We start from the raw sequence: 26,902 nt of genomic DNA, 5'->3' as shown, positions 1-26,902 counted from the left end.
CAACACTTTATTTTAAAGACGCTTTTTACTTGAAACATAGCATAATTTCTACTGGAAGTCGAGTCTTAATATGGAAAAAAAATAACTCGTTAACTCGTTTTTAAAGGATTTTGATAACAACTGACGAAAAAAATCTAAAAAAATGAAAAATTAACATATGCTTCCTAGAATGCTTCCTTTAATGAAGTCAAAATGGATTTAATATTTCTAAAAAAATTAATAAAATATTTCAACACATTGTTTTAAAGTCATTATACCCTAAACCACATAGTGGTTAGGGCAGCGCTTCCCAAATGGGGGGGCGCGCCCCCCTAGGGGGGCGCCACGAGGTTGCTGGGGGGGCGCAACGTCATTTCTAGTTGAGCAGGTTTTGTATCATTCAATTTGTTAAAACAACACAAACTTATGGGTTCGACGAAACATTAATAATATACTACAAAATAAAGTATAAAATGTTTCGAAATGTTAATTTATAACCAACGTGAAAAAGTAGAAGTTACATGCATTGCTTGTTGTAGGTTTTCCATTATTACTTGTTTACTACCTTTATTTGCAACGGTTTAGTACCTATCTACCTTTTACTTATCACTGTTTAAATTTGCCATCTCTATGCACACGATCATATGTTTTTTGGTTTTGTTGCGCGTATTAAATATTGTCGAATTAATGACTTAATTACATTCCAATATGACATCAAAGAACAAAATACGGCTTTACAATACAGAATATATTAAATTTGGTTTTTCTTGTGTTGCAAAAAACAATGAAAATTTGCCTCAATGTGTTATTTGTCACAAAATTTTGTCTAACGATGCAATGAGACCAATACGATTAAAAAGGCATTTGTCATCTTTGCATCCAGAATACGAAGACAAACCTCCTGCTTTCTTTGAAGCAAGGTTGTCGACATTAAGAAATATGAAGATAAATTCTACGTCTGTGTTTAATCTGGAGGCTGAAAAAGCATTAGAAGCATCTTTTGAAATTTCATGGATAATAGCCAGGAACAAAAAACCCCACACGATTGGTGAATTGGTTATAAAACCGAGCATAATAGCAGCTGCAAGTAAAATGCTGGACAACAATGCAGTGAGACAACTTTCAAAAATTCCACTTTCGAACAATACAGTAAAAAGACGTATTGATGAAATGGCTAGTGATGTCAAGTCCCAATTAATTCAACACATCAAGGACTCGCCATTAATTAAGTGTGATGAAACAACAGATGTATCTTGCTCCTGTCAGTTGTTGTTTTACTGCAGATATATCAAAGAGGATTCTATATGTGAGGAGCTACTTTTCTCTAAACCTCTAACAACTACATCAAAGGGAGAAGATATTTTCAAAGCGCTTTCGGATTTCTTGGATGCCAATGATATACCTTGGGGAAAGATTGCCGGCATATGTACTGATGGTGCTCCTTCAATGACGGGATGCAAATCTGGATTTATTCATTACGCCAAGCAAAAAAACAATAACATCATATTCACTCATTGCGTTATCCACAGACAAGCCTTAGCCGCCAGAACATTGCCTGACGAATTAAGAAGTTCCCTAAATTGTGCCATAGAAGTTGTCAATTTTATAAAATGCAGTGCCCTACGAACGCGTCTTTTTGAAACTTTATGTCTGGATTTAAACGCTGACCACAAAAATTTATTGTTTCATACCCAGGTACGCTGGCTTTCAAAGGGAAATATGCTGGGAAGACTATATGAATTAAAAAATGAAGTAGAAATTTTCTTGTTAAGTACCAAAAATGAAAAACTTTATGATTGTTTCACAAACAAAAATACCATTATTTTCTTGGCTTACCTAGCCGATTTTTTTGAAATTTTAAATAACCTAAACTTAAAACTCCAAGGAGAAACTACAAATATTTTAACAGCACTTGACTCCATAAATTCATTTATGGAAAAAATAAAATTGTGGAAAAAACGAATTTTATCGCCTTTCCCTAAATATACATCTTTTCCTCGGTTAAACGATATATTAGATTCTGAGGATATTGAAAATAGAAATTTGGACGGAATTCTATTGCATTTGGATGCACTTTTGGGTGAATTCAATAGATATTTTCCAGATATGACCACTGATTGTTGGCAGAACAAACTGTTTCGTAATCCCTTTCTTCTGGACGTTATGGTACTACCTGAGGATATCCAGGAAGAAGCTATTGATTTGAAAAACGATTCAATCGCAAAAGATGATTTTGATATATTAACAACTGAAAATTTCTGGCTAAAATATCGGAACTTGTATCCACTTTTGTCTTCACACATGTTAAAAGTTTTGATACAATTTTCGTCAACCTATCTATGCGAAAAAAGTTTTTCAACACTTTTAAATATAAAGTCAAAATATCGGTCTTGCCTTAATGTTGAAAATGATTTGAGATGTGCTTTATCAGTACTGTCACCAAATGTTAAAAAACTAGTTAATGAACAGAAAAATTGCCAAATTTCCCACTAAGTGGTCACACTTTTATATACATTAAAATTGTTATTGTTAATTGAAAGTATTAATAGCGAATCAAAAATTCGCATTATATATGTTATTTTAGTAAACCTGATCTCAACATATCTAGTTCATGACTATTTATGTTCCTTTTTAGTCCTTGAATTACATTTTTATTACTAATTAATTGTAATAATATTATCCATCTTATATAATTTTATATTTTTTACTTGAATTGAAATTAAAAGAACTTTTGTTTTTGTTATTTTTTTGTTTGAAATTGAAATTAAAACCCTTTTGTTTTTATACATATTTTTCTGTTTCTTTGGGTAAACATTTTTTTAAAGGAAACTTGTTTTTAGAAGAAACTGGGGGGGGGCACAGCAATATCCAAAAATTTTTGGGGGGGCGTAAAGCAAATTGGGTTGGGAAGCCCTGGGTTAGGGTATAACAAGTTTGATCTGCCAAAAAAAGTGCCTACAAGAAATATTGATTTTAGACCCCATAAAATATATACCGATCGACTCAGAATCACCTCCTGAGTCGATCTAGCGCTTGGCGTCCGTCCGTCCATCCGTCCGTCTGTCCATGTATTTGTTGTTCACAGGATTTCGGTCGCAATTATTAACCAATTCTGATGAAATTTGGTACAGGGAGTTTTTTTGGGCACAAGGACGAACGTTACTGAATTTGGAAGAAATCGGATCAAATTTAGATATAGCTCCCATATTTATGTATTGCCCGATTTCGACAAATGGGGTCACGTTGCACTTTTTTTACTAACCGATCGTCGTCAAATTTAGCACAAAATAATCTTCTGTATCACCCTTTAGGTCTGAAAATTTCATCGAAATCGGTTCAGATTTAGATATAGGTCCCATATATATGTATCGCCCGATTTTGTCAAATTAGGTCATAAAACCCTTATTTATCAACCGATCTTACTCAAAGTTGGCGAAATGTAATCTTCTATAGCACTAACTATATGTGCAAAAAAATCATCGAAATCTGTTCAGATTTAGCTATAGCTCCCATATATGTACCGCCCGATTTTTCTAAATAAAATAAAACTCAATTGAACAAATAATACAATGTTTGTACTATAATTTTCTCGAAGAGGAGCGGAGCGGAGCGTGGAGCGGAGCGGAGCGATTTTTTTTTTCTCGGAGCGGAGCGAGGAGCGGAGCGGTTTTTTTTTTCTCCGGAGCGGGAGCGGAGCGGAGCGAAAAAAATGGACCGCTCCGGATCCCTGGTGCAAGCATATAATGTTCATAAACTAGCATAACATGTTTGGGACATATATGTTAGAACATATTATGTTTGGGACATAGGTTAGGTTAAAGTGTCAGCCCGATTGGATTCAGGCTCACTTAGACTGTTCAGTGCGATGTGATAAAGGGTGATACGGTCAAAATTTGGTCAAGGGAAAACGCGTGTAAATCGGTGAAATCGTTTATTTAACAAATCAAATTAAATTTCTTTTTCACGTTCAATTAGTATAAAATTCAGGAAAAATATTCAGTTAGGCTTTCGCTTTCCCAAATCCGAATTGCCGGGCCTCAGCCACCTTGTCCACCTTCTTCGCCGCAGAAAGCCAGTTTGCCTTGAACTGCTGCTCGTCCTTAGCAGTTTTTTTGGTCTTCTTTAGGTTCCGCTTGACAATAGCCCAGAATTTCTCAATTGGGCGGAGCTCTGGCGTGTTGGGAGGGTTCTTGTCCTTGGGAACCACCTGCACGTTGTTGGCGGCGTACCACTCCATGGCCTTTTTACCGTAATGGCAGGATGCCAAATCCGGCCAAAACAGTACGGAACAACCGTGTTTCTTCAGGAAAGGCAGCAGACGTTTATTCAAACACTCTTTCACGTAAATTTCTTGGTTGACAGTCCCGGAAGCTATGAAAATGCTGCTTTTCAAGCCACAGGTACAGATGGCTTGCCAAACCAGATATTTCTTTGCGAACTTTGACAGTTTTATGTGCTTGAAAATATCTACTACCTTTCCCCTTCCTTTTGCCGTATAAAACTCCTGTCCCGGAAGCTGCTTGTAGTCGGCTTTGGCGTAGGTTTCGTCGTTCATTACCACGCAGTCAAACTTCGTCAGCATCGTCGTGTACAGCCTCCGGGATCGCGCTTTGGCCGTCGTATTTTGTTTATCATCGCGATTTGGAGTCACTACCTTCTTGTAAGTCGATAGTCCGGCTCGTTTTTTGGCTCGATGCACAGTTGTAGACGATACACCCAGCGTATTTGCGGCATCTCGGAGAGAGAGGTTAGGGTTTCGCTTGAAACTACCGGCAACTCTCTTTGTCGTCTCAGCGGCTTCCGGTTTTCGATTTCCCCCCGATCCAGACTTCCTGGCTGTCGACAAGCGTTCCCCAAACACTTTAATTACATTTGTAACGGTTGATTTGGCAACTTTTAGCGATTTTGCCAGCTTTGCGTGCGAGTAGCTCGGATTTTCGCGATGCGCGAGCAAAATTTTTATACGCTGCTCTTCTTGCTTGGACGGCATTTTGACAACTGAAGAGTGAATTCCAAAATCAAAATAGGAGCAACATTCTACACACATACACCTTCAAAATGAGGGGTGTTCAGGTTTTTTAAATGCAAAATTGAAAGAAATACGTCAAGTTTATATTGACCAAATTTTGACCGTATCACCCTTTACCATATTAACCAGAAATACCTATTATATATGGGCACTTCTACTTTTTTCCCGTTAAATCTAACCGATTATTTTCTTCTATTGAACCAATCTGATTGTTCCAAAAAAATTAGCAAACTGCTTAGGTTAACGTTTTCCAGGTCCGCCAGTAATCTAAAGCTATATGCCCTAAAATTCGCTTTCGCCTAACACAAAATGCAGTACACTCACACAAGAGGTGTTTAATTGATTCCTTTTCCTCTGCATCATGACATATCATGCAGTAGTCCTCATAATTCACGCCAATAGTGTTTGCAAACGTATCTATCAGATAGCGATCCGTTATAGCAGATATCAGGGGTGATATCTGATGTCTTGAGAACACAAGCATATCTAGTGTGCAGTTTAAGTTTAAATCGGGCCAAGCAAACTTGGTGTCGTTGAAACCCTTGCAATTCTCCCATCGGATATTCGCCATCATAACAGCCTTCTCACGCACTAAGATTTTATTGGTAGCCAGAGGCATACCAACAGATTCTATTTTCCCTGGAATATGTAAGGTAGTTCCTAGCCTTGCTAACTCATCCGCTTCGCAGTTCCACGGTATGTTTCTAAGGCCAGGCACCCATATTAGATGAATATTGTACTGCTCATCTCATTGAGAGATTTGTTTGGATTCAGAGAGTAATTCTAACAGTAGAATGGTGATGGGAGGGGTATAGGTTAGGTTAGGTTAGGTGGCAGCCCGATGTATCACGCTCACTTAGACTATTCAGTCCATTGTGATACCACATTGGTGAACTTCTCTCTTATCACTGAGTGCTGCCCGATTCCATGTTAAGTTCAATGACAAGGGACCTCCTTTTTATAGCCGATTTCGAACGGCGTATGGGAGGTGTATAATAAATTTGGCATTCCGTACACTGAAAAAAATATTTACGTGATATTAAAGATTACGCAACCTAAATTTTAGGATACAAAATATTAAAGAGAAATTTCTTTAAAATAATAAAATTTTAATTAAAATAAAGTTTATAACGTTTGTTTAAAAAAAATTTTTAATTAAATTTAGGACACAAATTTTGTAAATTTGCGTCCCTCCGTTACAGTCGCATGTCTTCGAACTAAGGCTAATTTTCCTTAAAGTAAAGAAACACATTTTTGATTTAAAGAAATTGTCCTTAAATTAACTGAAATATTGAAACTTTAGATTTAAGATAAAAACGCTTCAAATATAGGTTAAGACTTATTTTGAGGATTTAGCGTCTTTTGTTTAAAGTTGTTTTTTTTTTTTTTTTTTGGAGTTAAGAAAACATTTTTTACTTTGAAGTATCCGTTATAATTTGGATTTTTAAACTGGCATTTGTTTGTACGCGAAAAGTGAATGAAAATTTGATAAATGAGATTCGTATCCTAATTTTAATTTTATTGGTCCTAGATTTAAAGCCAGATAGGTCGCTAAAAAATTTCTTTATTTTAAAGAAGCCGCATCTTTGGCTCGGAATCAATACCAAAATCCTTAAGGGAAGGTCAAAATCTTAGGATCTAATTAACTTTTTTATTGAGTGCACATTCTTGCAACTTTCGTTTTATTATCTTGTTTCAAACATTAAAATTGGAAAGAGAAGAGATGATCGATGTGCTGCGATTTTTCACATACCCATCAGCAGCACATAGATCAGCTCATCTCGTTCCAATTTTCAGTTAAAAAAAATGTTCAATTCAGTATTTGTCTGGTTTGTTCAAAAGAAAAAATTATCATTTTCCGAATTTTCATGTTTAAACCGACCTGAGAAGAAAAATGGTCAAAAATTCTTATCCAGCCAAAAACAATTAAAATAAACGATGAAGCCAAGATATGCTAGTTTTACCTCTTCTTCCAGCATATGAAATAAAAGCAGCATTCGATATTTGTCAATAAGAGGCATATCTATATATTAAATATTTAAACAATTAATGGATAGATGAAGTAATCATATATGGCTTTTGAAATATTTAAAAAAATATATTTTGTTATTTTAAAATATTTTTTATATTCCAATATATTCAAAACGGTCATAACACTCACATTTTTTATGGGGCTTATGACCGCGATGAGGGAGGACATAACGCCCAAACTAAAATTGGGCGATGTGACCGCCCCAAGGGAGGTCATAACGTCCAAAAATCATTTTCGGCGATATGTCCGTTGGGGGATATGTCCGGTCCCCGAAACTTCTACTACAGACTGTCATCTACAATCGAATTACTTGGGTTGCGGTAACACATGCCGATGGCAAGGTATCTTAAAACTTCTTAACACCGTCTTCTCAATTGTAAGTTAGTCCATATGGGGTATATATTAAACAAAACAAGTATATACGGCCGTAAGTTCGGCCAGGCCGAAGCTTATGTACCCTCCACCATGGATTGCGTAGAAACTTCTACTGAAAACTGTCATCCACAATCGAATTACTTGGGTTGCGGTAACACTTGCCGATGGCAAGGTATCTTAAAACTTCCTAACACCGTTTTCTAAATTACAAGGTAGTCCATACGTAGTATATATTAAACTAAAAAAGGCCGATTAAATACGTATATAATTAAGTTTAAAGTTTCTATAGAAATTAAATTTTGACAAAATAAAATTTTGACAACATTTTCTATAGAAGTAAAATTTGGAAAAAATTTTCTATAGAAATAAAATTTTGACAAAATTTTCTATAGAAATAAAATTTTGACAAAATTTTCTATAGAAATAAAATGTTGACAAAATTTTCTATAGAAATAAAATTTTGACAAAATTTTCTATAGAAATAAAATTTTGACAAAATTTTCTATAGAAATAAAATGTTGACAAAATTTTCTATAGAAATAACATTTTGACAATGTTTTCCATAAAAATAAATTTTTGGTAGATTATTTTTGGCTCGAGTGGCAACCATGAATATGACCTGATATGAACCAATTTTTGTGTGATTGGGGATCGGCTATATATAAATATAGACCGATATGGGCCAATTTTGGCATGGATATTAGCGGCCTTATACTAACACCACGTTGAAAATTCCAACCGGATTGGATGAATTTTGCTCCTCCAAGAGGCCCCGGAGGACAAATCTGGGAATCGATTTATATGAGGGCTATATATAATTATGGACCGATATGGACCAGTTTTTGCATGGTCATTAGAGAACATATACCAACATCATGTACCAAATTTCAGCCGGATCGGATGAAAACTTCGTTTCTTAGAGGCTCCGCAAGCCAAATCGGGGGATCGGTTTATATGGGGGCTATATATAATTATGGACCGATGTGGACCAATTTTTGCATGGTTGTTAAAGACCCTATATTAACACCATGTACCAAATTTCAGCCGGATCGGATGAAATTTGGTTCTCTTAGAGGCTCCGCAAGCCAAATCGGGGGATCGGTTTATATGGTGGCTATATGTAATTATGGACCGATATGGACCCATTTTGGCATGGTTGTTAGAGACCATATACTAACACCATGTACCAAATTTCAGCCGGATCGGATGAAATTTGTTTCTCTTAGAGTCTCCACAAGCCAAATCGGGGGATCGGTTTATATGGTGGCTATATATAATTATAGGCCGATTTAAACCAATTTTTGCATGGTTGTTAGAGACCATATACTCACACCATGTACCAAATTTCAGCCGGATCGGATGAAATTTGCTTCTCTTAGAGGCCTCGAAAGCCAAATTTGGGGGTCCGTTTATATGGGGGCTATACGTAAAAGTGGACCGATATGGACCAATTTTTGCATGGTTGTTAGAGACCATATACTCACACCATGTACCAAATTTCAGCCGGATCGGATGAAATTTGCTTCTCTTAGAGGCTTCGCAAGCCAAATTTGGGGGTCCGATTATATGGGGGCTATACGTAAAAGTGGACCGATATGGCCCATTTGCAATACCATCCGACCTACATCAATAACAACTACTTGTGCCAAGTTTCAAGTCGATAGCTTGTTTCGTTCGGAAGTTAGCGTGTTTCAACAGACGGACGGCCATATAATATACCACCCATCCTATGGTGGAGGGTATGAAAAACACTTTTTAAAAATTTGACTTAAGTTCTCCGATTGCTTAATACTTTCAGGGAAGGTTAAACGTCGATAAATGTTCCTTACAAAAACGATATTTCTTCAAAAACTAGTCTTCTAGGTTTAAAAAATGAGGAAGGCGCAGCGAAGCGTGTCGGGTTGCCACAGTTGGTAGAATTCTAGATTTCTAGAATTTTATATTTTTTACTGTTTGGTAGAACTTTTAATGGTTTGGTAAATCTTACTAAATATTCCTCTCCAACTAAGAGGCAGTTCATAAAAAGAAATAAAATATTGACAAAATTTTCTATAGAAATAGAATTTTGTATAAAAATAAAATTTTGACAAAATTTTTTATAGAAATAAAATTTTCCCAAAATTTTCTATAGAAATAAAATTTTCACAAAATTTTCTATAGATTTAAAATTTTCACAAAATTTTCTATAGAAATAAAATTTTCACAAAATTTTCTATAGAAATAAAATTTCGACAAAATCTTCTATAGAAATATATAGAAATTATATTATAGAAATTTTCTATAGAAAATTTTCTATAGAAATAAAATTTTGACAAAATTCTCTATAGAAATAAAATTTTGAGAAATTTTTTAGAAATAAAATTTTGACACCAAACTTTCTATAGAAAAATTTTGGTAGATTTTTGGTAAAATTATCTACAAATTTTGGTAGATTATTTTTGGCTCGGGTGGCAACCGTGGTCGGGTTCGGTCAGTATATGCATAAATGGCAGCACGTTATAGATTCCAAATCATAGACGCTTCAAACTTTTATGATGCCCCAAAATATGACATAAGGTTTGTTCGCTTCCCCAAATACAGGTATGTTTGTAGTACTTGTTGTCATGTCAAAGGCAATAAAGTGGTATTGCATCTAACCCCAGCATTTGTGAATGGTGGGTGAACTAGATAAGAATATTACCAACAAAAAATATAATATGGGGAAGGGTAATATAAACGAGTTTGGTTAAGTGTCTAACAATCGTAAATTTTTTTCTTCCATATCGACAATTTTTTATACCCACCACCATAGGATGGGGGTATATTAACTTTGTCATTCCGCTTGTAACACATCGAAATATTGCTCTAAGACCCCATAAAGTATATATATTCTGGGTCGTGGTGAAATTCTGAGTCGATCTGAGCATGTCCGTCCGTCCGTCCGTCTGTTGAAATCACGCTAACTTCCGAACGAAACAAGCTATCGACTTGAAACTTGGCACAAGTAATTGTTATTGATGTAGGTCGGATGTTATTGCAAATGGGCCATATCGGTCCACTTTTATGTATAGCCCCCATATAAACGGACCCCAAAATGTTGCTTGCGAGGCCTCTAAGCAAATTTCATCCGATCCGGCTGAAATTTGGTACATGGTGTTAGTATATGGTCTCTAACAACCATGCAAAAATTGGTCCACATCGGTCCATAATTATATATAGCCCCCATATAAACCGATCCCCCGATTTGGCTTGCGGCCCCTAAGAGAATCAAATTTCATCCGATCCGGCTGAAATTTGGTACATTGTGTCAGTATATGGTCTCTAACAACCATGCAAAAATTGGTACACATCGGTCCATAATTATATATAGCCCCCATAGAAACCGATACCCCGATTTGGCTTGCGAGGCTTCTAAGAGAAGCAAATTTCATCCGATCCGGCTGAAATTTGGTACGTGATGTTAGTATATGGTCTCTAACAACCATGAAAAAATTGGTCCACATCGGTTCATAATTATATATAGCCCCCATATAAACCGATCACCAGATTTGACCTCCGGAACCTCTTGAAAGACGAAAATTCATCTGATTCAGTTTAAATTTGGTACGTGGTGTTAATATATGGCCTCAAACTCCCATGCAAAAATTGGCCGATATCGGTCCATAATTATATATAGGCCTAATATAAACCGATCCCCAGATTTGACTTCCAGAGCCCCTAGAAAGAGCAAAATTCTTCCCATTCGGTTGGAATTTGGTACGTGATGTTAGTATATGTTATCCAACAACCATGCAGGAATTGGTTCCTATCAGTCCATAATTATATATAGCTCCCATATAAACCGATCCCCAGATTTGACCTCCGGTGCCTTTTGGAGAAGCAAAATTCATCCGATCTGCTTGAAATTTGGTACGTGGTGGTAGTATATGATATTTAACAACCATGCCAAAAGTGGTCCATATCAGTCCATAATCGTATAATCCGAGTGAGTTGAAATTTGGTACATTGTGCTAGTATATGGTCGTTAACAACCATGCTTAACTAGGTCCATATCGGTCTATAGTTATATATGACCCTCAGATAAATCGATCCCCAATCACACAAAAACTGGTCCATATCAAGTTCATAATTGTATATAGCCCCCATATAAGCGACCCCCATATTTCAATTTTGGCTCTCTACGTACAAAAAGTCCATATCGATTCGTAATTATTTGTAGACTTAACTATACATAACTTTTTTGTCTAATATATACCACGTATGGACTAAATCACAATTTAGAAAACGATGTTAAGAAGTTTTAAAATACCACAACCCAAGTAATTCGATTGTGGATGATAGTCTTTCGTAGAAGTTTCTACGCAATCCATGGTGGTGGGTACATAAGATTCGGCCTGGCCAAACTTGCGGCCGTACATACTTGTTTTTCTTTTCCTTTTATATTTTTCGCTTACTTTTGTTTCGCTTTTTGGCCAAAAATATTTTAGTTATTTTTTTTTTTTTGTTTTTTGAATTGTTGTCATTGTTGGTGGTGTTCTGTTTTATTTCATTTACCATATCAGGCGGAAATATAGCAAAAACCTTGTAGTTGTTCCCCCATAATAAAAATGTAAAGTTTAAAGTTAAAGGAAGGCCCTAAAAACTACAATGAAAAGGAGCATTTTTAAATTATCGTGAAACTATTGCAGCTGTAAGACAACAAGCGCATACAAATACAGCGACACTCAGTTTGATATTGCAAAAATCCCAGAGAAAATAATGAATAAGGATATATTCAGTCATGAAACAATACTTGTACATTTGTACTAACTGAACCCTGGAGAATTCGGTACGCCTTGTTAGGACATCGGACACGAAATACACAAACCTCTCTAGGAGGAGCAAGAAGTAAATTTTGGTGATCGGTTTATATGGGGCCTATGTGTGTGTGAGGCTTTTTGGAAAAGACATTGGATCAGCAATAGGTGCTTTGCCAAATGAGAATTTTTTAAAACAACATTTTTTTTCATTTTCACAAATTGCTGATTTTGGGTTGAGAAGAAATCATATAATACTTGACCAAAATGACGGTGTCTAGATACGCGAGACTCCCGATGGAAGGATGGTTTATATGGGGCCTATATCAAAACCTGGGCCGATATAGCCCATCTCCGAAATTGGCCTACGTGCGAACAAAACACGAATCTTTGCCAAATTTTAGGACAATAGCGCCGTTATTGAAGGTTGTAACGTGATTACAACAGACAGACGGACATGGTAAAATTGTCTCAGAATTTCTTCCTGATCGAGTATATCTACTTTATATAGTCGGTAATGGATATTTCTATGCCATGCAAATGGAATGGCAAACTTATTATACTCATTATACTCCATACAAGCCAAAGATGCGGCTAAATTGTAAATAGCTAAGAACCGACAGATTTAGCCGCGCACCGAATGGGTTCATAGAGTTATAATAAGTCGACAAATTTGATACCATAACAAAGGCCCAAGAGCGCACTTTCAGAAAATAAGGTTACATAGATCAAAAACACAATAATAATAGTGATATTGTAGAAATAAAACGTCACTAATGGACCTTTAATTTTTGTAAAATCGGGCCACTGTGCAATCCTGCCCAGGGTATTTTAGTATCAGGAGAAGGCCCACGACGTGTACTTTCTGACTATATGGTCGCTATATTCGAAACCAATCCAGAAAATGTGTTTTATCAAATTTAATGAAAAACAAGTAAGTAAAGTAGAAAGTCGGGCGGGGCCGAATATATCATACCCTAAACCACCCTTACTGAATTAGTAATCATAAGCATTTGTGGGGTAACATTGATATAGGTCTGGGAGATAAACCGCAGTTGCATATTAAAGAAAATTAACGGGTACATGTTTATGGGTGCTTTGTCTCAATCTGACTATAGCTCATAGTCAGAGTTGCCAGGGAAAATGTTCGATTTACCCTACAAGGACAGAAAGAGTTTCCTACTTTTCCATACATTCCCAAACAATTTTCCCTACAATATTTTCGTTAAATTTAAACAAATTTTACAAAACAAAAATGGTTCTAAGTACTTTATTATCTAAAAACATGAATATGCAACGTATATAACACAGAATATAAATTTGTATTACCACCACGGTTGCCACAGTTGGTAGAATTCTACCCAAAATAGTAATCTTTTTTGTTAAATCTCTATAAAAATAAAATTTTGGAAAAAGTTTCTATGACCAAATTTTTGTGAGAAATTTTTCTATAGAAATAAAATTTTGACAAAAAATTCTATAGAAATAAAATTTTGAGAAAAAATTCCATAGAAATAAAATTTTGAGAAAAATTTTTGTAGAAATAATATTTTGAAAAAACAAGTAAGTAAAGTCTAAAGTCGGGCGGGGCCGACTATATTATACCCTTGACCCCTATGTAGACCAAAATTTGTGTTACTATCTCAACTACTTCACATTTGCTGGAAGCTATATAAAGGAGACAATTTTTTTATTTCTACAAAATCTCTAGAATTAAAAGTTTAATCGGCTAACGCTATCCAGTTAATTGGAGGAAACTCCCATTGAAAATGATTCTAAAATGTGTAACAGTCTACCATAACATATTTCCCCAACTCTGGTGTACGTATATATGGGAGCTATGTATAATCTGAACCCATTTTGACTAAATTTGACATGTATAGGTTAGGTTAGGTGGCAGCCCGATATATCAGGCTCATTTAGACTATTCAGTCCATTGTGATACCACATTGGTGAACTTCTCTCTTATCACTGAGTGCTGCCCGATTCCATGTTAAGCTCAATGACAAGGGACCTCCTTTTTATAGCCGAGTCCGAACGGCGTTCCACATTGCAGTGAAACCACTTAGAGAAGCTTTGTAACCCTCAGAAATGTCACCAGCATTACTGAGGTAGGATAATCCACCGCTGAAAAACTTTTGGTGTTCGGTCGAAGCAGGAATCGAACCCACGACCTTGAGTATGCAAGGCGGGCATACTAACCATTGCACCACGGTGGCTCCCAATGTATAGTTAGAATAATAATTCTGCTATCTATGCGAAATTTCACGTAAATGGGAGTACTTTTGCCCCCTGGTCATATGAGTGCAAATCGAACGGAAGATATTTATGGGAGCAGTATCTAAATCTGAACCGATTTCAACCAAATTTGGCACAATTACCGATACCACTAAACGTACTCCTTGTGCGAAATTTGAAGCAAATCACGGCAAAACCCTGGATTTTGAGGCCATATAACTTCAAATCGGACGAAAGATATATATGGGAGCTATGTCTAAATCTGAATCGATTTTGGCCATATTTGGCACATACAATGATATCGTTAAAAGTACCGCTTGTGCAAAATTTGAAGTAAGTCACGGCAAAACTCTGGCTATTGAGACCATATAAGTCCAAATCGGGCGAAAGATATATATGTGAGCTATATCTAAATCTGAACCGATTTTAACAAAATTTGATTTTAACAAAATTTGACATACTATTAAACGTACCCCTTGTGCAAAATTTGAAGCAAATTGCGGCAAAACTCTGGCTTTTGTGGCCAAATAAGTTCAAATCTGACGAAAGATATATATGGGAGCTATATCTAAATTTGAACCGATTTCAATCAAATTTACCAAGCATTGGTAGAATATCAATTCTACCCTCTGTGCAAAATTTCACAAAGATCGGTAGTAAACTTTGGCCTCTGTGGTCATATGAGTCTAAATCGGACGAAAGATATATATGGGAGCTATATCTAAATCTGAACCGATTTGGCTGATATTTTGATTTTTGATTCATAAAATATTTGGATGTACATTATTTCAAGAAAATCGGTTGATAAACACGCTAACTATGACCAAATCGGGGATAAATATATATGGCAGCTATATCTAAATCTGAACCGATTTTTTCCAAAACCAATAGCTATTGTCTCTGCCCCAAGAAACGACACTATGTCAATTGCGAGCTGTACTTTGTGCACAAAATTACATATACAGACAGACGGACAAACAGACGGACATCCCTAAATCGACTCGGAATTTAATTCTAAGCCGATCGGAATACTAAAAGATGGGTCTATGACCACTATTTCTTGGCGTTACATACAAATGCGCAAACTTATTATACCCTGTAGCACAATAGTGGTGAAGGGTATAAAAAGAGAAAATCGCTCAATTAGTGTAGGTAATAAACGCAAATTTGTATAAATCGAGCAATATTCTTATGTAAGAGCTACAAGTACGTATAAATCCGATCGGCTAATACATCAAAATTTGAAATTTGAGTAACATTGGTTAATAAATAAGAGTACTATGGCCAAATTTGAGAAAATAGAGCGATGCATATATATGGAAGCTATATGTAAATCTGAACCAATTTGCATAATATTTTGCGGGTTTGATTAATACCACAAAAGGTTACATTGTGCACAATTTGAGTAAGATCAGTTAAGAAATGAGACCTCTATGGTCAAACATAAGGTTATTAGGGGCAAATTTTTCAAAATCGGGCGATGCATAGATGGGAGCTATATCTACATCTTAACCGATTTCGATGAAATTTTGCACACACCGCTAGTACTATAGATGACTGGATCTAGCCAACTTTGAGTAAGATCGGTTAATAAATAAGGCTTCTATGACCAAATTTGGGAAAATCGGGCTATACATATATATGGGAACTATATCTCAATCTGAACCGATTTCGATGAATTTTTGCACATACAGTTAGTGCTATAGAAGATTACATATAGCCAACTTTGAGTAAGATCGATTGATAAATAAGGGTTTTGTGGCCAAATTTGGGAAAATCGGGCGATACATATATATGAGAGCTATATCTAAATCTGGACCGATTTGTATGAAATTTTGCAGGGCGATGAAAAAGAATATCTTTTGCCAAATTTGGTGACGATCCGTTTGTAAAAAAGCGCAACGTAACCCCATTTGTCGAAATCAGGCGATACATATATATGGGAGCTATATCTAAATTTGAACCGATTTCTTCCAAATTCTATAGCGTTCGTTCTTGTGCCCAAAAAACTCCCTGTACCAAATTTCATCAGAATCGATTAATAATTGCGACCGGAATCCCCTGAACAACAAATACATGGACAGACGGACGGACACCAAGCGCTAGATCGACTCAAGAGGTGATTCTGAGTCGATCGGTATATATTTTATGGGGTCTAAAATCAATATTTCTGGTAGGCAAATTTTTTGGCAGATCAAAGTTATTATACCCTGACCACTATGTGGTTTAGGGTATAAATACTAACTTGGATGGATTAATATAAGGAAAAATATCCCACTCTGCAATCCTGCCTAGGATATTTTGATATCAGGAGAAAGGGCGTGACGTGGACTTTATGGCTATATTCAATACCAATCCAGAAAATTGTGTTTTGTCCAATTATATGCAAAAATACTAACTACGTCCAAAATATAACGAAAAATGCCCCACTGTGCAATCCTGCCCAGGATATTTTAGAATCGGGAGAAAGCCCATGACGCCCAGAGGGGAAAAATGGCAAAAAATTGAGATTAATTAAACTACTTATCCGATTTTAAAATTTCTTCCACTATTATAATGCTACGTTATCACTGAGTGACATAGGCTACAAATCTTTTGGAAAAGTGGGCGTTGCCACTCCCACCACCGATTGTAATGAAACTTCGCAATGTTGTATTGTTGATCTGGTAATAGTCCTTGGTTACACTTGGTTATGATTGAGCGTGGCACCTCCCAATCATAACCACTGTTGTCCTTCTAATAGTCCTTGGCTATACTTGGTTATGGTGGCACCGCCCATTCAAACTTGGAACGGATATATCTCATGAACTATCAGAGGTACGAATATGAGATTTGGTATATATGTTTACACAATTTCGAATTCAGCAGATCAAAATACATAAGAAAAGTAACCTCTCATCAAATGTACATGAAAACAAGTGAGTAAACCTCCTTTGAATGATATTTTGCAGGTTTGATTGATACCAGAGAGGTTACCTTGTTGTAAGTTTAAGTAAGATCGGTTGATAAATAATGTCAAAACTAAGGTTATTAGGGGAAAATTTTTGAAAATTGGACGATACATAACAGGTTGGCTGATAAGTCCCCGGTCTGACACATAGATGGTGTCGCTAGTATTAAATGCATATTATTTTTATATAGTACCAACCTTCAAATGATTCGTGTCAAAATTTGACGTCTGTAAGTCAATTAGTTTGTGAAATAGAGCGTCTTTTGTGAAGCAACTTTTGTGAAAAAAAAAATGGAAAAAAAGGAATTTCGTGTTTTGACAAAATACTGTTTTCAGAAGGGGAAAATACGGTGGAAGCAAAAACTTGGCTTGATAATGAGTTTCCGGACTCTGCCCCAGGGAAATCAACAATAATTGATTGGTATGCAAAATTCAAGCGTGGTGAAATGAGCACGGAGGACGGTGAACGCAGTGGACGCCCGAAAGAGGTGCACCGAAAAAAAAGTGAACTGTTTTATAGGAAGAATGGACTACCTCGCACGAAAATTTAACTAAATTTTGCTCCACATTTTGAGATTTCCACAAAGCATTGTTAAAACAAGAAAAAATTTAATGCCCTGTTGTACTTTTTAACTGCAGTTCACGAAATTACATCCTCTCATAGAAGAAAAAATGAACTAAAAATAAAGAAGAGAATCATTGGCGCCAAATCATCACCATTTCAACCATACAGTAGTTCATTCTTATTTTTTTTTTTTGGGAATCGTACGAATATCTTCGTATGATTTAGTTGATACAGTAATCCCTCGATTTACGTCGTAATTGGTTCCGGAATTTGACGACGTTAATCGAAACGACGTAAACTGAATTAAAAATTGCTCACACTTACACCTAATCCATTTATGTATGTATGTGCGTGTACATAATAAAAAAACTTCAAAAATAAAGGTAATTCAGTAATTTCGGTAAGAATCTCAGAAAAAAAATGTTTCGATGTTATCATCGTTGATACTTATGTTACTTATGGAAGGCGTTTCTGATAAAGTGGGCAAAAAAATTGACGACGTAAAGAATGGCGACGTAAATCGAAGTTTGATGGAACAAAAAATTTGACGACGTAAATCGAAACAACGTAAACCGAGACGACGTAAATCGAGGGATTACTGTATTGAACTTATGTGTACGGTCATTGAACTTTATACCCACGTTTAGTTCATAAAATTTTTGAGACATACTTAAAAAAAGTAAGATTTATTAAGCTGTAGAAAATTTCGAAAAAAAGTAATAAAATTTAACTACTAAAGGGTGATACGGTCAAAATGGCAAAATCGCTAAAAGTTGCCAAATCAACCGTTACAAATGTAATTATAGTGTTTGGGGAATGTTTGTCGACAGCCAGGAAGTCTGGATCGGGGGGAAATCGAAAACCGGAAGCCGCTGAGACGACAAAGAGGGTTGCCGGTAGTTTCAAGCGAAACCCTAACCTCTCTCTACGAGATGCCGCAAATAAGCTGGGTGTATCATCTACAACCGTGCATCGAGCCAAAAAACGAGCCGGACTATCGACTTACAAGAAGGTAGTGACTCCAAATCGCGATGATAAACAAAATATGACGGCCAAAGCGCGATCCCGGAGGCTGTACACGACGATGCTAACGAAGTATGACTGCGTGGTAATGGACGACGAAACCTACGTCAAAGCCGACTACAAGCAGCTTCCCGGACAAGAGTTTTATACGGCAAAAGGAAAGGGAAAGATAGCAGATATTTTCAAGCACATAAAACTGTCAAAGTTCGCAAAGAAATATTTGGTTTGGCCAAATATTTCCCTTGACCAAATTTTGATCGTATCACCCTTTAGATTCCAGCAAATGTGATGTAGTTGACATGTAACACAAATTTTGGCCTACATAGGGGTGAAGGGTATAATATAATCGGCGCCGCCCGACTTTAGACTTTACTTACTTGTTTTCTAATGAAAAGTATAAACAGGGATTTGACAATCAATAATGCTATTTGTATACGAATGTTCCCCAAATATTATCCAATTTATCTGATACCATAAATATCTACTCACAAAATTTCTGGTAATCATTCAAGTGATTATAGTATTTAAAGTTCTCTTAAAAACTGAAACTTATCAGTGATACATAATGTAGGTAAACTTGAAAAAATAAATACAAATACACCATACTCATAGATATGGGATTCTCGTGCAAATTCAACGCCCCTTCTGAGTGCTCTGTTTAATTCAGACTTCCACGAAATGTTTACATTCGCTTCCATTAAAACTGACCTAAAGGGATATCCAATTGTTTCAATTTTCCGATAAAGATCAGAACTATGAATAAGTATAACTATTTCCACATATGGTAGGAATTTAAGCCAGCGTTCCAACTGCGTTATATTCGCTTTCATACCGAGATCTATGATCATCAGCCTACTTCCCAATTTCTCCAAGTTAACCAAAATGTTAAATTCGAATGAGTCTTTGAATAAATCTTTTAGTTCAGCAGTGACTTTGAGTTGAGTTTTCGTAGTTGGAATATACCAGGGACTATTGTGTTGACAAAATTCCAAAGCCAATTTCACTCGGAATTCTTTATCCCGATTTATAGCGGCTATTTGCCGATCCAATGGCATTATATATGGTGTGCGATAAGGTTTTTGTTGGATTTCGGATTTCATTGCATCCTCATTTTGGGTTTCTCTAAGGTTTTCTTCTTTAGTGCCCAATATAAAGGGCTTTTCATAATTCACAAAGGATTTTGTTGCCAACAATTCATGAGCCCATACATTGTCAAATTGACGTTGCGGAATAAAATATTTTATAATATCACCTCTTTCACTTTCGCTAGCATTTTCAGTTAAAATTGATGGCCATATACAGTCCAAAAATGATGATGTTACGGTTGTTTTAGATCCAAACATTTTCAATAATAAAAAAGCAAAAAAAACTCTTTATGTCACAATTCGTTAGAATTTAATCTCATATATACAGAATATAAAAAAGGTATCTTCAAGAAAACAACCAATTAAAAATTTTCCATTGCTGGTTTCTAGGCAAAATTTTCTTTGTTTGTGTTGAAAATATATTTTATTATTAATGGCTTTAGCGTAGCTAGGGTTATATTTTGGGTGCTATCTCCCTAGCAAACGCCATGTAGACTATTTCTCTAATCTATAAGCATAGCAATAATGGTGGTGAATATATATTGCTATCATTTCTAAACGGCTCGTCTGAAAGCTGACAGATTTATTCTGGTGACAGTTAATTTGATCGTTTTCAAGCTTGTCAAAGCATTTTGATCTATTGTTTTTTTAACAAAGCTATTCCCCAGCACAAAAGTGTCACCAAAAAGTTATGGCTCCGGAAGTGGTGCAGAAGCGATGAATTTAACATGGGCTTGTTATAGGACAGGATTTTGTGATAATTTTCTAAATAAATTATATTTATTATTTTTTATGAGTTTTAATGCATTCTAACCCAGCAAAATAAAAACAAGTATATACGGCCGTAAGTTCGGCCAGGCCGAATCTTATGTACCCTCCACCATGGATTGCGTAGAAACTTCTACGAAAGACTGTCATCCACAATCGAATGACTTGGGTTGTGGTATCTTAAAACTTCTTAACATCGTTTTCTAAATTGTGAGTTCGTCCATGCGTGGTATATATTAGACAAAAAAGTTATGTATAGTTAAGTCTACAAATAATTACGAATCGATATGGACTTTTTGCACGGTACGTAGAGAGCCAGAATTGAAATAGGGGGGTCGCTTATATGGGGGCTATATACAATTATGAACTTGATATGGACCAATTTTTGTGTGATTGGAAATCGATTTATCTGAGGGATATATATAACTATAGACCGATATGGACCTAGTTAGGCATGGTTGTTAACGACCATATACTAGCACAATGTAGCAAATTTCAACTCACTCGGATGAAATTTGCTCCTCCAAGAGGCTCCAAAACCAAATATCGGGATCGGTTTATATAGGGCTATATATGATTATGGACTGATATGGACCACTTTTGGCATGGTTGTTAAATATCATGTACGATCACCACGTACCAAATTTCAAGCAGATCGGATTAATTTTGCTTCTCCAAAAGGCACCGGAGGTCAAATCTGGGGATCGGTTTATATGGGAGCTATATATAATTATGGGCTGATAGGAACCAATTCCTGCACGGTTGTTGGATACCATATACTAACATCACGTACCAAATTTCAACCGAATGGGAAGAATTTTGCTCGTCTAAGGGGGTCTGGAGGTCAAATCTGGGGATCGGTTTATATGGGGCCTATATATAATTATGGACCGATTTCGACCAACCTTTGCATGGGAGTTTGAGGCCATATATTAACACCACGTACCAAATTTCAACTGAATCAGATGAATTTAGGTCTTCCAAGAGGCTTCGGAGGTCAAATCTGGTGATTGGTTTTTATGAGGGCTATATATAATTATGGACCGATATGGACCAATTTTTGAATGGTTGTTAGAGACCATATACTAACACCATGTACCAAATTTCAGCCGGATCGGATGAAATTTGCTTCTCTTAGGGGCTCCGTAGGCCAAATCGGGGGATCGGTTTATATGGGGGCTATATATAATTATGTACCGATGTGGACCAATTTTTGCATGGTTGTTAGAGACCATATACTAACACCATGTACCAAATTTCAGCCGGATCAGATGAAATTTGCTTCTCTTAAAGGGTCCGTAGGCCAAATCGGGAATCGGTTTATATGGGGGCTATATATAATTATGTACCGATGTGGACCAATTTTTGCATGGTTGTTAGAGACCATATACTAACACCATGTACCAAATTTCAGCCGGATCAGATGAAATTTGCTTCTCTTAAAGGGTCCGTAGGCCAAATCGGGAATCGGTTTATATGGGGGCTATATATAATTATGGACCGATGTGGACCGATTTTTGCACGGTTGTTAAAGATCATATGCTGACACCATGTACCAAATTTCAGCCGGATCGGATGAAATTTGCTGCTCTTAGAGGCTCCGCCAGCCAAATCTGTAGATCGGTTTATATGGGGGTTATATATAATTATGGACCGATGTGGTCCAATTTTTCAAGGTTGTTAAGGACATTATACCAACACCATGTAGCAAATTTCAATATACCCCCATCCTATGGTGGAGGGTATAAAAATTAATTACATCTAATAATTTTCTAGAATTTGTCGAAAAATATTTACATAAAATTATTATATGGATTTTTCATAGGGAAGAATATTTCGTTTGAGGATTTTTCATGGAGAAAAAATTCGGTTGGGGTTTTTGTTTAGGGATATACTTTCGAAATTTTCGGGGACCTCTCTCGAAAAAATCTGGCAACCGTGATGTACATTAGTGCTGCCCAGGGATGGAAAATACAGTACTATGGTACTTTTTTCATTACTTTTTCACCCTGGTCAATACTGTAGTACCCCGCGAATGATTTAGTACATTTTATGTATATAGTTTCGAACCGATATCTGTTTTCATTGTACAATAATTTTGACAAAATGTTTTAATATTTGGAGAAAGTTTTTAACAAACTTATTTGCTAAAGGTCTTTTGCAGTATACTGAACCTGCATCCTTAGAAATTTTGCAAAATATAGAAGTTCATACGGGAAAAAAATCTTGATTTTTTTAAGCCAATTCTAAACATGATTTTCTTGCATTTCAAGAGCATTTGGGGTCGGCAAGGCATATGATTTTATGTTACGCTTCCACACGAATACTTTCTAGAAAACAAGTAATCGATCGCGTACATTGAAATTGCGAACATTGAAATTCAGTCTGGCACTCAAATTTTTAGCACATTATTTTTAAATGCAAGCATATAATGTTCATAAACTAGCACAACAGGTTTGTAACATATATGTTAATATGTTTGGGAAATAAAATTTTTTAAATATGATAGTAGTGGATACAATCATATATTAATTTACACTGAAAAAAATATTTGCGTGATATTAAAGATTACGCAACCTAAATTTTAGGATGCGAAATTTACAACATATTTAGGAAATTTTTTTTAAATAAATTAAATTTTAATTAAAATAAAGTTTATAATATTTGCTTCAAAAAAAAAAATTTTTTTTTCATTAAATTTAGGACACAAATTTTGTAAATTTGCTTCCATCCGTTAAAGTGGCATGTCTTTGAACTAAGACTAATTTTTCTTAAATTAAAGAAACATATTTCGTATTTAAAGAAATTGTCCTTAAATTAACTGAAATGTTGAAACTTTAGATTTAAGATAAAAACGCTTCAAATATAGGCTAAGACTTATTTTGAGGATTTAGCGTCTTTGGTTTAAAGTTTTTTTTTTCAATTAAAAAAACATTTTTTACTTTGAAGTATCCGTTATAATTTGGATTTTTAAAGTGGTATTTGTTTGTACATGAGCACCTTTATTAATGAGCCGCGAAAAGAGAATGAAAAATTGATAAACGAGATTGGTCCTAGATTTAAAGCCAGATAGGTCGTTAAAAAAAATTTCTTTATTCTAAATAAGCCGCATCTTTGGCTCGGAATCAATACCAAAATATTTAAGGGAAGTTCAAAATCTTTGGATCCAAGTAAGCTTTTTTTTTTAGTGTAGAAGAGAGACCTAGAGAGTACTATGTGAATATATTTTTAAGGCGCCAATTGGTTACATCCATTTAGTTACTGGCATCAACTAAATGGATGTAACCAATTGGCGCCTTAAAAATATATTCACATAAAGAAAAATTCATTAACAGAATTTTCTACCAGTGTATGCTTAAGGTGAAACATAATATGTTTGAACAATATTTTGTTTGGCCCAATCCTGAAAATATAAATGTCAAGCAAAAAAATTTGGAAGTTCTTCCAAAGGCACAACTTTAAAAGCACTTCCAGAAGATGCACTCCCAAAGATGTTCTTTATTTTAACTACCCAGGAAGTTCTTTTAATTCAATTTTTTATAACTTGGTTTTTTCGTACTTTTAATGGATAATTTTAACTTTTTATACCCTGCGCCACACTGTGGAACAGGGTATTATAAGTTAGTGCATATGTTTGCAACACACAGAAGGAGACGAGATAGACACATGGTGTCTTTGGCAAAAAATGCTCAGGGTGGGCTCCTGAGTCGATATATCCATGTCCGTCTGTCCGTGTTTACAGCTATGCGTGCCACATTTGGTTGAAATCGGTTCAAATTTAGATATAGCTCCCATATATAGTTTTTGCCCGATTTACACTCATATGACAACAGAGGCCAATTTTTTGCTCCGATTTAGTTGAAATTTTGCACAGGGAGTAGAATTAGCATTGTAGCTATGCGTGCCAAAGTTGGTTGAAATCGGTTCAGATTTAGATATATCTCTCATATATAGCTTTCGCCCGATTTACACTCATATGACCACAGAGGCCAATTTTTAACTCCGATTTAGGGAGTAGAACTAGCAGCACAGAGAGCACAGGGAGTAGAATTAGCATTGTAGATATGCGTGCCAAATTTGGTTGAAATCGGTTCAGATTTAGATAGCTCCCATATATATGTTTTTCTGATTTCGACAAAAATGGTCAAAATACCAACATTTTCCTTGTAAAATCGCCGCTGCTTAGTCGAAAAGTTGTAATAATGACTCTAATATTCCTAAAATTCTAATACATATATATCGAGCGATAAATCATAAATAAACTTTTGCGAAGTTTCCTTAAAATTGCTTCAGATTTCAATGTTTCCCATATTTATACCCTTCACCACTACTGTGGTACAGGGTATAATAAGTTTGTGCATTTGTATGTAACGCCAAGTCTGAGACTAATCGTTTAGTATACCGATCGTCTTAGAATTAAATTCTGAGTCGATTTAGCGATGTCCGTCTGTCTGTCCGTCCGTCTGTCTGTATATGTAATTTTGTGCACAAAGTACAGCTCGCAATTTATGTCCGATCGTCCTCAATTTTGGCACAGGGCCGTTTCTTCGGACAAAGACAATCGCTATTGGTTTTGGAAAAAATCGGTTCAGATATAGATATAGCTGCCATATATATTTATCCCCGATTTGGTCATAGTTAACGTGTTTATCAACCGATTTTCTTGAAATACCGTACATCCAAATGTTTTATAAATCTCGAAAATCTTGCAAAATATCAGCCAAATCGGTTCAGATTTAGATATGGCTCCCATATATATCTTTCGTCCGATTTAGACTTAGACTCATGACCACAGAGGCCAAAGTTTACTACCGATCTTCGTGAAATTTTGCACAGAGGATAGAATTGACATTCTACTAATGGTTGGTAAATTTGATTGAAATCGGTTCAAATTTAGATATAGCTCCCATATATATCTTTCATCCGATTTGAACTTATATGCCCACAAAAGCCAGAGTTTTACCGTGATTTGCTTCAAATTTTGCACAAGAAATACGTTTAATAGTATCGTTAAGTATGTCAAATTGTGTTAAAATCGGTTCAGATTTAGATATAGCTCACATATATATCTTTCGCCCGATTTGGACTTATATGGTCTCAAAAGCCAGAGTTTTTTCCTGACTTACTTAAAATTTTGCACAAGCGGTACTTTTAAGGATGCTATTGTATGTGCCAAATATGGTGAAAATCGATTCAGATTTAGATATAGCTCCCATATATATCTTTCGTCCGATTTGAACTTATATGGCCTCAAAATCCAGGGTTTTGCCGTGATTTGCTTCAAATTTCGCACAAGGAGTACGTTTGGTAGTATCGGTAATTGTGCCAACTTTGGTTGAAATCGGTTCAGATTTAGATATGGTTCCCATATATATCTTCCGTCCGATTTGCACTCATATGACCAGATGGCCAAAGTTATACTCCCATTTACGTGAAATTTCGCATAGATAGCAGAATTATTATTCTAACTATACATGTCCAATTTAGTCAAAATCGGTTCAGATTATACACGCAAAGAAAAAAAACGTTTGGAAAACGTGTACCGAAACCGTTTTTCTTTTGGTAGAGTTTTTTGAATTGCTTTGAAAATTTTAAACTTTTATCACCAAAAAAATTCGTTTGTTACAAAATTTTTATTTTTTTTCAATAAAAAAAAAAGTTATTTTTGAAACAACAACACAGTCCATTTCGTTTATATCAAACACTGCTCTTTTCTGACCTTAGGTCTTTAATTAGACACATTTTACAGTTCAAAATTTAATATACTGCAATATAATGTTGAAATTTTTTTCGGAATCTTCCGAACATATCTGGAATATATGTAAAAAAAACAAAAAAAACTTTGGTCGAAGCAGGGATCGAACCCACGACCCTTGGCATGCAAGTTGGACGTAGCAACCACTGCTCCACCGTGCCAAACTAAACGTTTGTTTCTGTTAAATAAACTTTGTTTATTCGGTTCGTGGGCGCCGCAAGCTATGCTATATAAATATAACATATATGGATATTTGTCTATTGATGACCACAACAGGTACATAGCTCAGTGGTTAGTGTGTTGGCTTACAAAGTGCATGGTTCGCGGT

At 35.6% G+C, this 26,902-nt stretch overlaps 2 protein-coding genes across 2 annotated transcripts; one reads left to right on the top strand and one right to left on the bottom strand.

Moving 5' to 3' along the window:
* Positions 1-816: 816 nt before the first annotated feature.
* On the top strand, positions 817-12,203 carry LOC142235735 (zinc finger BED domain-containing protein 5-like). Its single transcript, XM_075306994.1, has 2 exons — positions 817-2,258; positions 12,083-12,203. Exons 1-2 carry the CDS (start codon positions 817-819, stop codon positions 12,201-12,203), a joined length of 1,563 nt encoding a protein of 520 aa, XP_075163109.1.
* A 7,256-nt stretch (positions 12,204-19,459) lies between these two features.
* On the bottom strand, positions 19,460-20,330 carry LOC142234339 (uncharacterized). Its single transcript, XM_075305451.1, has one exon. It carries the CDS (start codon positions 20,307-20,309, stop codon positions 19,491-19,493), a length of 819 nt encoding a protein of 272 aa, XP_075161566.1. The 5' UTR covers positions 20,310-20,330; the 3' UTR covers positions 19,460-19,490.
* Between the last annotated feature and the right edge of the window lie 6,572 nt (positions 20,331-26,902).

The sequence above is a fragment of the Haematobia irritans genome, chromosome 4 (assembly GCF_050003625.1).
Source record: "Haematobia irritans isolate KBUSLIRL chromosome 4, ASM5000362v1, whole genome shotgun sequence".
In the NCBI taxonomy this organism is placed as follows: domain Eukaryota; kingdom Metazoa; phylum Arthropoda; class Insecta; order Diptera; family Muscidae; genus Haematobia; species Haematobia irritans.
Note: the sequence above shows the minus strand (reverse complement) of the source record. Positions and strands in the feature narration are given on the sequence as shown.